The sequence below is a fragment of the Aulostomus chinensis genome, chromosome 7 (assembly GCF_037954235.1).
Source record: "Aulostomus chinensis isolate RoL2024-O1b breed Wild chromosome 7, RoL_Achi_v1.0, whole genome shotgun sequence".
NCBI lineage: Eukaryota > Metazoa > Chordata > Actinopteri > Syngnathiformes > Aulostomidae > Aulostomus > Aulostomus chinensis.
The window spans coordinates 23,145,624-23,158,053 of record NC_141326.1 but is presented as its reverse complement, the minus strand read 5'-3'; the positions used below and the strand labels follow the sequence as shown (position 1 = coordinate 23,158,053).

Below are 12,430 nucleotides of genomic sequence, written 5' to 3'. Positions count from 1 at the left end.
ATTTTATATTTCATTTAAATGTATATATATATATATATATATATATATATATATATATATATATATATATATATATATATGTGTGTGTGTGTGTGTGTGTGTGTGTGTTTGTATTCCAGCTGACAAGATTTCTTGATGTTTGATCATGACAAATGAAAGAAATCTTGAGGCAGTAAAAGTAGCATCTAGTGATTCCAACTCTTAAATGTGGTTGGAATGTAATTCATTTCTTCGTAAGGCCAACTTTCGCAGCATTTACCAGACCTCATACAATATCAGCAGGACCACAAGTCACGAGTGAAATCCCTCTGCTGATGAAGGCGGATGTGTAGCTGAAGGCTCCAGGAGAAGCAGGTAAATGGACCTTGAGTTACGGCTCCTCTTTCTGATTACATATTGATTCGTATGAAGTTGTAAATTTAGTGGGTTTTTCTTTCACGTTGGTCAGTTGTGATGTTTGAGCGTAGCTGAGCTGAACGCACCGTACGCGTGCATTCATAATGGCAAATGAAACATAAAATAAAAATATGATTCAGTGGCTGATTTATGTATTTTTGTATATTTTCAGAGGGCTCAGATCCAGTCTGGATTCATCAGCATCTCGTCTGGTGACCTCCAACTGACCCAGATGTGACTCAGCTGCCATTTCCAATCAAATTCTCAGTCAGTGTGTGATGATGTGTAACTGGATGGTGTTCAGCAGAGTGTTAATCTCTTTGTGGTGTGAACTCTCACATCGAATAGACTCAAGTTTACCTAACAAGCAACTGTGAAAGAAATATTTCCTCCATAGAAAAAACAGTGGAGTCTTTCATCTCATTAACAAAGTGAAAAGGTGATGTTGAAAGAGTTTATTTGTACAGCTCAGTTGTCACAGGTTATCTACATGAAAATTCAACGGCAAAGATAAGAATTACAAAAGAACAGATAGAGAGAAACAGATTCATAATCACAAACGGTTAAAATTCCGCTCCTGTTCACCTGGAAAATAATCCGGATTGTTTCTTCCTGCAGAAAACAAAAGGAATAAAAACGTATAAAAGTTGCTCAGGTGATGGTTCGATGGTGCGATGATTCTACCTTCGCCCACGTCTCGCTGAAGCTGCTCCAGATGAAAAACTGAAGCTAGAGACAGCACTGGTCTGCCTCTGTCCTGGTTCTGAGTCGCTGCACACAAGCAAAAAACACAAAAAAGAGGGTGTTGGTTGTTTTTTTTGTTTTTTTTTAAAGAAATATTAACAATATGGTGGTGTGAAAGACACAAACAAGAGATTACTGAGCTTCTGGTTCTGATTTTATTTTATTTTATTTTAGTGATACATCTCTAAAGCCAAACTTTATCATAGGGGAGTTGTAACAGATGGATTCATTCATGATCAAAGCACTGACCAATCATTTTAGACTGGTTCCAAACTATCTATAAAAACTAAGAGCTTCCTAATACATCATCAAGTCACTTTTACGACTCTACATCTCAATAATTAATCAAAAAGGGTCCTAGATCATCAGTTAAGTCCTTGTCGAAGGTGGTGTGCTTTTCACTTAAGCTAAGAACAATTTACAAACGCAGAGACGCTCAATAACGGTTGGTTTATGATGCTTTCATAACTTGTTTATTCATAATTGATAAAGTCTTAAGTAGCTTTAACTCCATCACTGTTCGCAAAACTCTTATGTCTTTGAGTTGATACATTTTTTCCCCCCAGGATGTTCTAAAGAAGATAGATTCTTATTCATGCGTTGCTCGTTAAGCCATCCTGCGGCACAGCAGAAATGACGCTCACCTGAGCGTGCAGCGTCCCGCCCCTCCTCTCTGGCGTTGAGCTCCCCCACTGAACGACGTCCGTCTGCAAAACACCGTGGTTGATCACGCTTCTCTCTCACCCACACAGAGTTCAGAACACGAGCGCTTTAAGTTTAGTTCTTACGTGTTCCTTTGAGGTACAGGATGGCCTGAGGAGTCCAGTTTCTCCGCTGGTGGCAAAGAAAGTCTCTCTTTATTTCTGAACCCTTTGGGTGAAATTTCCACTCAACATGCAGTCATTAGTCTCAGCTCACCTGTGGGGAGCTGCAGCACTGGGACACCAGCGCCACCAGCAACATCACGACTCCGACAGCCATCGCTGAACTCTGACGAGACATTTCAGCTCAGTAGAAATAGCCGGGATAGAACTACAAGCCATGGCAGGAGAAGAGAAAAGACGGGAGCCTGGTTTTACCTGATTTAATTGAGGACTGAAGGAAACACTGACATCTGGTCTTTAACCTTTTTGTTTCAAACTTATTTGGCTTTCTCTTAATCTCATTTATCTTCCATTGGTCCCCTGCTTTTGCTCTGTCCGTCAGAGGTGCGATGTCAGTCACAGTTATTATTTCTGACTTCGTAGAAAATTTAAATAATACTAATAACTTCTAATTAGCAAGCAAGAAAGGTTAGGGTTTTAAATATATATTTGCATACACACACAGTGGATACTTTCTTGCAACATACTGCGGACTTTTTTGCATCATTAACATTGAATCAACCTCATTTGGAAGCTGTTACAGTAATTTTGATAACAAGCTCGAATACAGTTTCAAAAGTGAAACAGAAAAAAAACAACAACAATCAAACAAAAATAATCAAATGTACATCTCTTACCGGTAACTTGTGCTGCCCCGCTGTTTGTCTATTCACATTACAACAACAAAAAAACCCAAAGCTAATCACATGGTTAAATAGCCTCGGTGATCAGGGTGAGAGGTAACGTGCTGACGTCACGCGTAGCATTTTAATTGACATTCGTGACAGATGCTGTTAAAGCTGTCGCCGCTCATCAATGAGCGAGACTCAAACTTCTGCGCCTCATCGGCAGCAGGGTCACCGCGCGATGACGTCACCGGGAAGTACTTTATGAACGAGGCGACAGTGAGGTGTCGGGTGTGTGGGTGGAGACTGAGGAGACGTCGCCGGAGGTGTAAAACCATCATCATGTCGGGGACCCGGACGATGCTTCACCATAAATAGACGACACATGACAAACACAGTTCTTCTCCAAGTTCGTGCCTTGCGTCTTCTGCTGGGATTTACTTGCATTAATTATAATAACAAACTGAAACTTTTCCAGTTGCTCATTTGAACCTTCACATCGAAGCTCCAGCGTTTTGCTGCTGGCAGGAAACATGGCAGCGCTCACAAGCATGATCATATTTAATATATTCATCATCTAGGGGGGAACAAGGGTTCACTTCACCTGAGAGAAAAGTGAGATTAGCAAAGCTGCACTGTTCTTCTCCCGGCAACGCTCGTTTTAGAGCAGCGAAAAAGAACGGATGTTCGTTTTAGTCATACGGACATGAAAAAATGTTACTAAATATGTTCAAGTCCAGTGATTTGTCCAGTACCAAGGCTGTAGTTAGGAAGAGTAAACGAGATGATAAATCAAAGTTCCATGGCTTTATTCTCTGCCCGTGTTTGTTCATGTTCTACATCATTTTAGACAACACGCCAGCTTTTTTTTTTTTTTTTAAATAAGCATTTTTGTTCATCTTCCTTAGTAACAGACAGGAAGACAGACACCCTTCTGTCCTCTACTTGTCCTGCAGGAACGTACTCAGGCCAGCTGACTGCTAGTTAGCTTAGCACAATGAGTGGCAGTGGATGGGAGGTGTCACCAAAACCTCAAAAGTCATCAATCAGTTAAGATGAAGACGCTTGGAGGAGCTCATCCTCACCGTCTCCCACAAAGTCGACCATGATTAGAAGTAGCTGCTCTTCTAGTCGTCAACAAAAGTTTTGTTTTGTTGACTTGAGACCTTTTGAGGAGCTTCAAGTCACTGCGCCTGGTCAGAAAAGTAGTGCTAGCTATCAATCATATCCTAAAATAATATTTCAAAACAAATGTTATACACTCGGTAGTTATATACAGTTAATACAAGCAAAAACTGTTGGAGAAAAAGAGTATTCGACTTTGGACTGAGGTATGCTCCCACTCCCCACCCACAACCATTGCCTGCGCTAAGCTAACTTAGCGTCTGTCTTTCCGTAAGAAACACAGGAACAGGAGTGGTAAAAAAAAAATACCATCAGCGACAAACACAAGGAGGCAAACTTATAAAAGACACACTTTATTTTCAAGTATGTACTTACAAAAATTACAATAACCATCGTAAGAATCGTTTTTGTTTTTCCCGCAGAAGCTCAGGTTCCGCTGCTCAAGTAACATTTAGCTCAACCTTTCCTATACATCCACAAATTTCAGTCACATTTCATAGAGGAACCCAAAACTGCTCTCAGTGACCGTTCAGGCACACAATTTAGACGAGTGAAGGGGGGGTCCTGTCGAGCTAATCCAGTGGTCCACAAATACACAGGAATGATACAAAAAGAGAGACCTGCCTCGTTCCTTTTAAATAAAAACTTCGTCCTGTAGCGGTCGGCTACAAAACCGTTTCTTCCTGAAACGAAAACGTCCACACACACACTTGCACCTTTTGTGTTTGGATTCACAGTTCAGGGGTGGCGATGACCAGAAGACACAGTCAATATTAGAAGAAACGATAAATACTAAAATAAGACAGCCAGCTGTTATACCATGTTGTTGCTCTCGCCAATTTTGTCCACAAGCTGAAAGAGAAGGAACAATCCAGATTTACTTCATGTGTTGGCACTTGTACGTAAAACAGGAGTGCAGCGTTCGGTAATTAGGATTCACATCAGTCAGTGGGTGACAGCTGAGAACATCGACTGGAAATCTTCAGAAACATTAATCACTGCACAAAAACTACCAGGACGAAATGATTGGGAGGTTAGATTACGGGCCCAGAAACGGAGCGACTAGAAGAATGGTGATATGCTGCCCCCTTTTGTTTGGAGTATGAATTACAGGTGGCCGGTTCTCACACACAGAACCTTTAAGCGAGTGAGAACTTAAAAAAAAAAAAAAAAGATGAGAGAAAAATGAACATGTTGCTATTTGCCATGAATCTGTCAGGTAATACTCACAGAGCTGAGTCCTGGTAAACTGAGCAAAGAGCCGAGCACTGGGACTCGCCTGATGAAGCCCACCGCCACCGGGAAAAATCCCCTGTTAAAAAGATAGACGAAGCAGGAGGTGAGACCCTAAAATCATGTCAACCAGGGAGGAACAGTGTTTGTTATTTCATTGCTAAACTCACCTGAATAACAAGAAGAAACCGTAGATCTCCAGAACGACCCCGATGATCGGCCAGCCAATCAGAACCACAAACACTCCCCCCAGGAAGAAGCTGGTGGCTTTTACTTTGTGTCTCTGGAAGAAGAATCTGAACGTTCTCTCCAGGCCGATGACGAAGGACAAACCAGAGACAAACAGAATCTGTGGGGGAAAAAAACACAAGCACACAGAACCATGAGAAGAGGTCAGCTGACAGGAATGTCCGAGTGTGATGTTATTATTCATTCAACTCACATTTCCGATGGCGAGGAGAGCTTTATCAAAAAACAGCACCATCCCAAAGAAGAGGAAGAACACGCCAAAGCCTGTCAGGCCCATCCCGATTTCTGCACATTCAAAAGAGCAAAAGAGTTGTGAAGACCACACTGTCTGAATACAGCTGCAAAACTAGAAGCGTTCATGAACATCTTTCGAATTTTGTTCAGCGTAAATGCAATAGTGGGGCACCTGGAATAAAAATGCAATCATCAATCAGGACAAGTGCAAAAATATTCACGTCAAGTAAATGAAGATATCGCTGGTTAGGCGTTTCACATCATGCAATGAACAACGTAGTCTGAAAGTTGATCATAGAAAATTGGGGGAAGGATACCAAATCTAACCAAAACAGTTTCAACTTGATCACTTTCTCTGTCTAATCCGTCAGTGGCGAGCAACCTGCTGAGACTTGCATCGTTCCAGTGTGATACAAATGTAAATGTCCTCAGGATGCGATAACTCGTGTTAGTCATTTGATTTATGTTACAATGAAGAAATCATTGTAACATAAATCAAATGACATTACTATGATTTTATAACTGACGTTATAAAATCATAGTAATGTCTATGTGAGGAAGAAAAGACACCGAAGTAACGATAAACACACTTTCTTCTGGTTGTTGACGTCACTCTGCTCTCCACCAATTGCGTTAGAGCGGCTAACCTCATACAAATGGCTAACCCGGGGTTTTACACACAAACAAAATGAAAAGGGAAACAAACAGCCCTTACTTTGTGAATCCGTTAGTGAAATCATTTTGGCGGCAGCTGGATAATGTCTCTTGTTTGACGAAACTCAACACGAGTGGGACCTACAGCTTAGAAACGTTAGCGCCAACTACACAAGCATCAGTAGCAACGAGCGGAGACAAGCTAGCGGTTAGTCACGCCACGTCCTCCGTCGAAGATCGTCTATTATACACCCTTCAGAGATGCTCGGCTCCCGCAAGGAGAAGGGGGAGGCTGTAGGCCAGAAGGACAGTTGGCAGCGGCCGAAGTTCCATGATGGGCGACGATGTTGCCTGTGTTGTTCCCATTCAGCAAACTGGAAAAATCCCAGTGTGCTAAAGCCATGACAATCCAAGCTGTTGCGAAAGACGTCACTGACGCCATGTTTTTAGCCTCACTGCTCACTGTAGTCCACAGTCACTACCGATGACGCCATGTTTTTAATGAGTATTTGTTTTTGACAGTTGATAGAAAAGTCTGCCCTGGCACAGTTTTGAGTGCCAGGCCAGAATTGCAGCATTCCACACGGAATAGTAAATGTTAGGTTTCTTTGTTTAAAAGGGAGAGCTCTTCACATTAATATTGATGGTTTGCTGTTTTGCGCATGCGCAGAAGATTGTATCCGACAGCCAAGGATGTCGCGTTTCTTTGTAATTTCTGATCAAGGTTTTTTGAGAAATTTCACAATTATTCAATCGTAGTATTATTCGCGATTAATATATGTACAAAATACCCATGTTGAATTTGAAACAGACAATATTAGGGCCACTGCGTAGCTTTATTTCCTTATGTCAGACATTGACTACAACTCCCATGAGCCACTGGAAACCAGGAAGAACGCATCTCCCGGTATAGACGTGTTCAGCTGAAACAAGTTTGTATTGAAGCAGGCGGTCTATTTACTCAACCATTGTTCATTCGCCACGATGCGTTTGGCAAAGTTTTATATGAATAAATGACACGTTTTAACGCGAGTTGTTTGCGTGTTTAGCCGCCATGGGGCCTGCGTTTGCGGTTGTTCTTGTGTTTGTCGGATGCTGCAGTAATGTGGTGTCTCTGGAGCTGCTTGTCAGGTCAGTGATACTTACATTGTTCATGGACTTTCTGTAACTCACTTCAGGTTTATTGCGGTTATTTGTGTTTGTGTCTAAGTTGCAGGGAGGCATCATGTGGAAAAGCCTTTATAAATCCTTCCCGATAAAAATGCGGAGTTTTTCTGTGATTATGCGGCAGGTTTTCTCAAAAAAATGCGTTGGAATATGCGGGATATTTATGCAATTGTATGCAATGAAATTATGGGAATTTTCAAAAATTACGGGAATTTGTAAAAACTGCTGTTTGATGAATAAGAAAAAAAAAAGTGATTCCCCAACACTCTGTTCTCACTAGGCTACTACCTCACTGCATAGAGCTGGAGTGCATGAATACATGTGTGTGCACAATTTTCTTAACAGTGGGTTTCTCTGTCATCCGTTCCATACAGATTTGAACATTAAAAAAAAAAAAGTTTTCCCAGCAAAGACAAACAAAATGATCACACCATTAAGGAGCATGTTAGGAGGGTTTTGACAGTGTAATCACCACTTTAATGAAGTGGTTCACTTCAGCCTTAATGTGAAAGTTCATGTTTTACATCATAATTATCCCTTTTTGAAGCTGGTTTGCACTCAAGAGTTGTGGCTGCTTGCAGCTGCCTGAGAGGCTTGATAAGATATTCATCAACGCTGCCAGAAGGAAACTGCATCCCCAGCAGTGTATCAGCTCCGCAGCAGTTGCTTCTGCTGCAGAAGTGGTTTTCCAGCATCAGTTTAAGACGCGCCTACAAACTAGAATCCATGTTTAAGTGTCTGTAAGAACACGTCTAATATTTGTTCTTTAAGTTTTCAATTAAGTCGCGTCACATTCATTTTATTCTCAACATGCAAATGGGAATATCGTAGAAGGGGTTTAATATCTGCATATTTGAAAGTAGCAATCAACAACATGCAAAAATATCACTATAACCCAAAGACCCTTTTATACAGGTCAGAATGATTGACATGAAAAATGCACTTCCAGGAACTAACGTAAAAGAGATCTTTAAGACATTTTTTTTCTCGTCAAACTCATGTTCCTTTTTACATTAAATGCTGTATTGCTGCGGGAGCGGAACCTGTATTTGGTTCCGTGTGTCCTGCGATGCTGAGCAAAGTCTAAAAGAACAAAAGAGGAATTTGATTCATTCGAGGACGATTTAAAAAAAAAAAAAAGTGCTCCAGTGTTGGCAAAGCTGCTGCATCTATCCGGATTCAGCATCACTCCATTGACTCAGACGGAAAGATGACTTGTTTTGTACCAGACAAAGAGATAAAATGTTATGATTCCTGTCATCCTTTTTGAGTTTGCTGTCAGTTTAGCTGATTTTTTTTTCTAAATCCCCAAACTGTGTCTTTGATAGAGAGACAAGTGTTGCACAACATTAAACATCTAGTAGTCGAGGACTTTTAAGTTTGTACGGTTAAATCATCTTCTGTTCTTCAGGGAGTTTCCAGGATGCGGCAACATCGTCACCTTTGCTCAGTTCTTATTCATCGCATTAGAAGGCTTCGTCTTTCAGACAAACTTTGGGAGGAAGAAGCCCGCCATTCCTGTCAGGTAATCAAGATATCTGGGGCGGTGAACACCCTGTTGTTACTGCACACCAGGTGCAGAATGGAAACCAACCCGTCTTCTTACCTGTATCTCACCAGCAACTATGTGATCATGGTGACGATGTTCTTCACAGTCAGTGTGATCAACAACTACGCTCTCAACTTCAACATCGCCATGCCGCTGCACATGATCTTCAGATCAGTAAGAATCACCTCCGTCTCCAGCCTCACCCCACCACCTTCAGCTCGGTCTGATTGTTGAGCTTTGGTCTTGTGTTGTTCCAGGGCTCGCTAATCGCTAACATGATCCTGGGTATCATTATACTGAAGAAAAGGTATCTTCTCCTCCACTTCCTCTCTCTCTGTCGAACTCTGACTTTATCTCAGTCCTTCTCTACAGACTCTGTTCTTTCCATCTTCATTCTCTGCAGGTATTCAGCCAGTAAATACCTGTCTATAGCTTTAGTTTCAGCGGGCATCTTCATTTGCACCATCATGTCAGCCAGACAAGTGGTGAGTCCTGCATGTCCTGGTTCAACTGTAACGTAGCAACGAACTTTGGAGATTTTTCTTTTATGGAAAATTCTATTTTGTGTATCTTTCTTCTCTTCTGAGTCTGATTTTGTCTCTGCAGAATGTTGCCAATGAGGGATCAGAGGAGGAAGGATTTTATTCCTTCATGCGCTGGCTTGTAGGTGAGGTAGAGGACATGTGGCACAGAAGAACACGTCCACCGTGACCTCGGTGGAGACTAGAATTAACGTAGAGCTGCAGTGAGGTGTTGCTGTGGTTGGTCTTTGTCGTCTTTGTCCTGTTTCACACTACATCAACGTGATTTCTGTCTCTCATTCAGGTATTGCCATGTTGACATTCGCTCTACTGATGTCTGCAAGGATGGGAATTTTCCAGGAGACGCTGTACAAGCAGTATGGAAAACACTCCAAAGAGGCTCTTTTTTATAATGTGAGTCTCTCCGACTCTCCCAAACTATGGAAACCTCTTCAAACACTCTTGCGGTTACGTCAATCTCTGTGATATGCAATGCTACTTATGTCTCAAACATATCAAATAAAGTCTTTGTCCTTCCGGTTGACAGCACTTCCTGCCTCTGCCGGGCTTCCTGCTTCTCTCCTCAGACATCTACAGCCACTGTGTCCACTTCAGTCAGAGCGGTGAGTGTTTCTAATGAATGGCATTTACTGAAGGGGTTTTAATATCACCCTGGTTCTGATCCAGTTCAGGACATTTACTGGAGCCTATCCCAGCTGACACTGGGTGAGAGGCGGGGTTCACCCTGGACGGGTCACCAGTCCCTCGCAGGGCCATCAGGAGAACTTAGGGGTTCAGTACCTCGCTCAAGGATACTTGGACATGTTCACCAGGGGAAGTGAGGATAGAACCAACAACCCTTTGGTTGCTAGACGGCCACTCTACCTCCGAGCCATGCTGCCCCAAATTTATTTTATTTTGATTAATTGCTTTCAAATGGATTTTGGTTTGGGACCTTTGGTGAGGTTCTATAGAAACTGAGGTTCCACACCAATTCACAAATAGAAGTAAGTTTGGTGATGCTCGACTAGATTTAACCCGGGCTTATTTGAGCAAACCAGCTGAATCTTCTTGGAAATTCAGTCTCACTCAGCAGCTCTATTTAAACCAACTGTCTAAACTTTAAATTAAAAAAAAAACAAAAATACAACAAATATATAAACACGTTCGCATCAGCTGCGAAGAAACGGTTCATTCCTGGTTCAGTTTGGGAAAAGCAGTTTCTGTTTTTGACGTGAATCACGAATGCAAATGCAAATCTTCTCCCTGCAGCACCTGTACTGGTTCCGGTTGTTGGTGTGACGATGCCGATAATGTGGATCTACCTGCTGATCAACATCATCACACAGTATCCTACCCAGTTTTATTTGTCTGGTGAGGCGCTTCCCGACCCCAACAAATGGGTCCCCCAAAAAAAGTGTTGTATTGATGTATTGTTCTTGTGAAATACAGATAGAAATCCACCTTTAGGCAACTAAAAATGATGCCAGGTGGTCGAGCTCATCCAACCAATCAAGTAGACAGAGCTTCTGTTCTGGGTCTGCCGTCAACCTCCAAAACATTTTTGAGCCGCAAATAAAGTTTGATTATTCTTCCAGATATAAAATAATATCCCACAATACATTGCTCTGGTCACAGAGGTCTGGTTGCTTATCTATTAGTTTATTCTGTATTTTTAAAGGTATTTTCTCTATAAAATCATTCTAAAACACAAAAACACACCAGGCAACGAGCTTCTCTGTTGGTTCAGGAATGAAATCCTGACTTCTTCTCCGGATCATTCAGCCTTGTTGTGGACTTTAACTCGTTCCTCCAGGTACGTGTGCATTCGCGGCGTCTTCATTTTGACCACGGAGTGCGCCTCGCTGACCGTCACTCTGGTGGTGACCCTGAGAAAGTTCCTCAGCCTCATCTTCTCCATCATTTACTTTCAAAACCCCTTCACCCCCTGGCACTGGGTGGGCACGGCCGTGGTTTTTATCGGCACTCTTCTGTACACAGAGGTGTGGAGCAGCGTGCAGGCGGCGCTGCGTCGGGCCGACAAGGAGAAGAAGGTTGAGTGAAGAAGACGGGACTGACGTCATTGCATTGGTTCGGGACTGCAAGATTGTCCTGCAATGACTTTATATTGATGTGTTTAGTAGTTGTCATTATTGATCATGCAGAGGAGGCCATATTAAAACTCTCACACAGACACACACGCTAGGTGTAAGGCTGGGGGTATTCTTTGTTTTTGTTATCCAAAAAAAAAAGGGATATTCAAACCAGCTGTATGTCGGTCTGTCTCACAGGACTTGTAGAGCGTCTTGACTCGCTCATCAGTTCCACGTTCATCGTAAAGACGCACACTTGCGTTCGTGCGTCGGCGGTGATTGACGGACCATTTTCAGCTGCAGATTTGGCCCAGCACGACGTGAATGTTGCAGAGGCTCAGTAAACTGAAGCTCTCACATCCTGTCACGTTTTTAATAGTTGAACAATGGTTCTGTTGGGCTCCACACTGACAAATCTTCCATTGGTTTTAGTCTTTTTGTACTTTTTTTTTTAAATGAGAAAAATAAAGAATAGCCCCAAATACATGGTCTAATGCTAGTACCTCATTAACTCATTTGCAGGCCCATGGTGCAGCTGTGTAGGAATGTTTGTAGAGTTCGTTTGCGACAACATAGAAGCCATTGTTAAAAAACAACTTGATTCACTCGTCCGGCTTTTACGTGTTTTTGAAAATGAACTCATGTCGTTTATTGAAAGCTGATTGCTTCATGAAAAATTCTCTACTTCAGTATTGAGATGGAATGTGAATGAATTCACGATCACTTGATAAAGTTTTTGCTGTATTCTTTTTGTTCTCAGGTGTATAAAATAATTGTTAGGAAACAACTTTACACTCCCTGTCTACTTTAATTAAAAGATGGCTTGAAATAGGCTCGAATTGTTGATTGCAGGGTCACGACTCTCTTAATAGGTTATCAGGACCAGAAGCGTTTGTTTTCAAAGTTATTTCATTTGGGTAGAGGTTGGGACACAATGTTCTCTACCATGCTGCCCTCAGGGCCTGGCGTCCAATAA

General features: G+C 42.1%; 3 protein-coding genes across 5 annotated transcripts; 1 reads left to right on the top strand and 2 right to left on the bottom strand.

The window, feature by feature from the left end:
- Window positions 1-847: 847 nt before the first annotated feature.
- Window positions 848-2,789, bottom strand: LOC147259136 (spexin prohormone 1-like). Its single transcript, XM_086209399.1, has 6 exons — window positions 2,642-2,789; window positions 2,059-2,172; window positions 1,929-1,974; window positions 1,785-1,847; window positions 1,081-1,167; window positions 848-1,008 (listed from the first exon to the last, which is right to left on the bottom strand). The coding sequence occupies exons 2-6, from the start codon at window positions 2,140-2,142 to the stop codon at window positions 950-952; spliced, it is 339 nt and encodes a 112-aa protein (XP_086065525.1). The 5' UTR covers window positions 2,143-2,172; window positions 2,642-2,789; the 3' UTR covers window positions 848-949.
- A 1,302-nt stretch (window positions 2,790-4,091) lies between these two features.
- golt1bb (golgi transport 1Bb) lies at window positions 4,092-6,576 on the bottom strand. The gene is made up of 5 exons (XM_086209398.1): window positions 6,186-6,576; window positions 5,430-5,521; window positions 5,158-5,336; window positions 4,985-5,066; window positions 4,092-4,606 (listed from the first exon to the last, which is right to left on the bottom strand). Exons 1-5 carry the CDS (start codon window positions 6,208-6,210, stop codon window positions 4,568-4,570), a joined length of 417 nt encoding a protein of 138 aa, XP_086065524.1. The 5' UTR covers window positions 6,211-6,576; the 3' UTR covers window positions 4,092-4,567.
- slc35b4 (solute carrier family 35 member B4) lies at window positions 6,161-12,304 on the top strand. Of its 3 annotated transcripts, none has more exons than XM_086209397.1 (11): window positions 6,161-6,280; window positions 7,174-7,255; window positions 8,703-8,816; window positions 8,912-9,014; window positions 9,098-9,147; window positions 9,244-9,325; window positions 9,447-9,507; window positions 9,666-9,775; window positions 9,909-9,984; window positions 10,634-10,709; window positions 11,178-12,304. In XM_086209397.1, the coding sequence occupies exons 2-11, from the start codon at window positions 7,179-7,181 to the stop codon at window positions 11,422-11,424; spliced, it is 996 nt and encodes a 331-aa protein (XP_086065523.1). In that variant the 5' UTR covers window positions 6,161-6,280; window positions 7,174-7,178; the 3' UTR covers window positions 11,425-12,304. The 3 variants fall into 3 exon arrangements, with proteins under 3 accessions (XP_086065523.1, XP_086065521.1, XP_086065522.1); XM_086209396.1 differs by lacking the exon at window positions 6,161-6,280 and adding an exon at window positions 6,993-7,056; XM_086209395.1 differs by lacking the exon at window positions 6,161-6,280 and having other exon boundaries at window positions 6,805-7,255; window positions 11,178-12,303.
- The last annotated feature ends 126 nt before the right edge of the window (window positions 12,305-12,430 follow it).

Coding starts and splice junctions, on each gene's coding strand:
- LOC147259136 (XM_086209399.1), bottom strand. CDS start 2,142: ATGTCTCGTCAGAGTTCAGCGATGGCTGTCGGAGTCGTGATGTTGCTG. Junction 1,975..2,058: donor AGTGCTGCAGCTCCCCACAG/GTGAGCTGAGAC, acceptor CTTTGCCACCAG/CGGAGAAACTGGACTCCTCA. Junction 1,848..1,928: donor CCTGTACCTCAAAGGAACAC/GTAAGAACTAAA, acceptor GGTGTTTTGCAG/ACGGACGTCGTTCAGTGGGG.
- golt1bb (XM_086209398.1), bottom strand. CDS start 6,210: ATGATTTCACTAACGGATTCACAAA. Junction 5,522..6,185: donor TTCACTAACGGATTCACAAA/GTAAGGGCTGTT, acceptor TTGAATGTGCAG/AAATCGGGATGGGCCTGACA. Junction 4,607..4,984: donor GTTTACCAGGACTCAGCTCT/GTGAGTATTACC, acceptor CTTCTCTTTCAG/CTTGTGGACAAAATTGGCGA.
- slc35b4 (XM_086209397.1), top strand. CDS start 7,179: ATGGGGCCTGCGTTTGCGGTTGTTCTTGTGTTTGTCGGATGCTGCAGT. Junction 8,817..8,911: donor AAGCCCGCCATTCCTGTCAG/GTAATCAAGATA, acceptor GTATCTCACCAG/CAACTATGTGATCATGGTGA. Junction 10,710..11,177: donor CTGATCAACATCATCACACA/GTATCCTACCCA, acceptor TCGTTCCTCCAG/GTACGTGTGCATTCGCGGCG.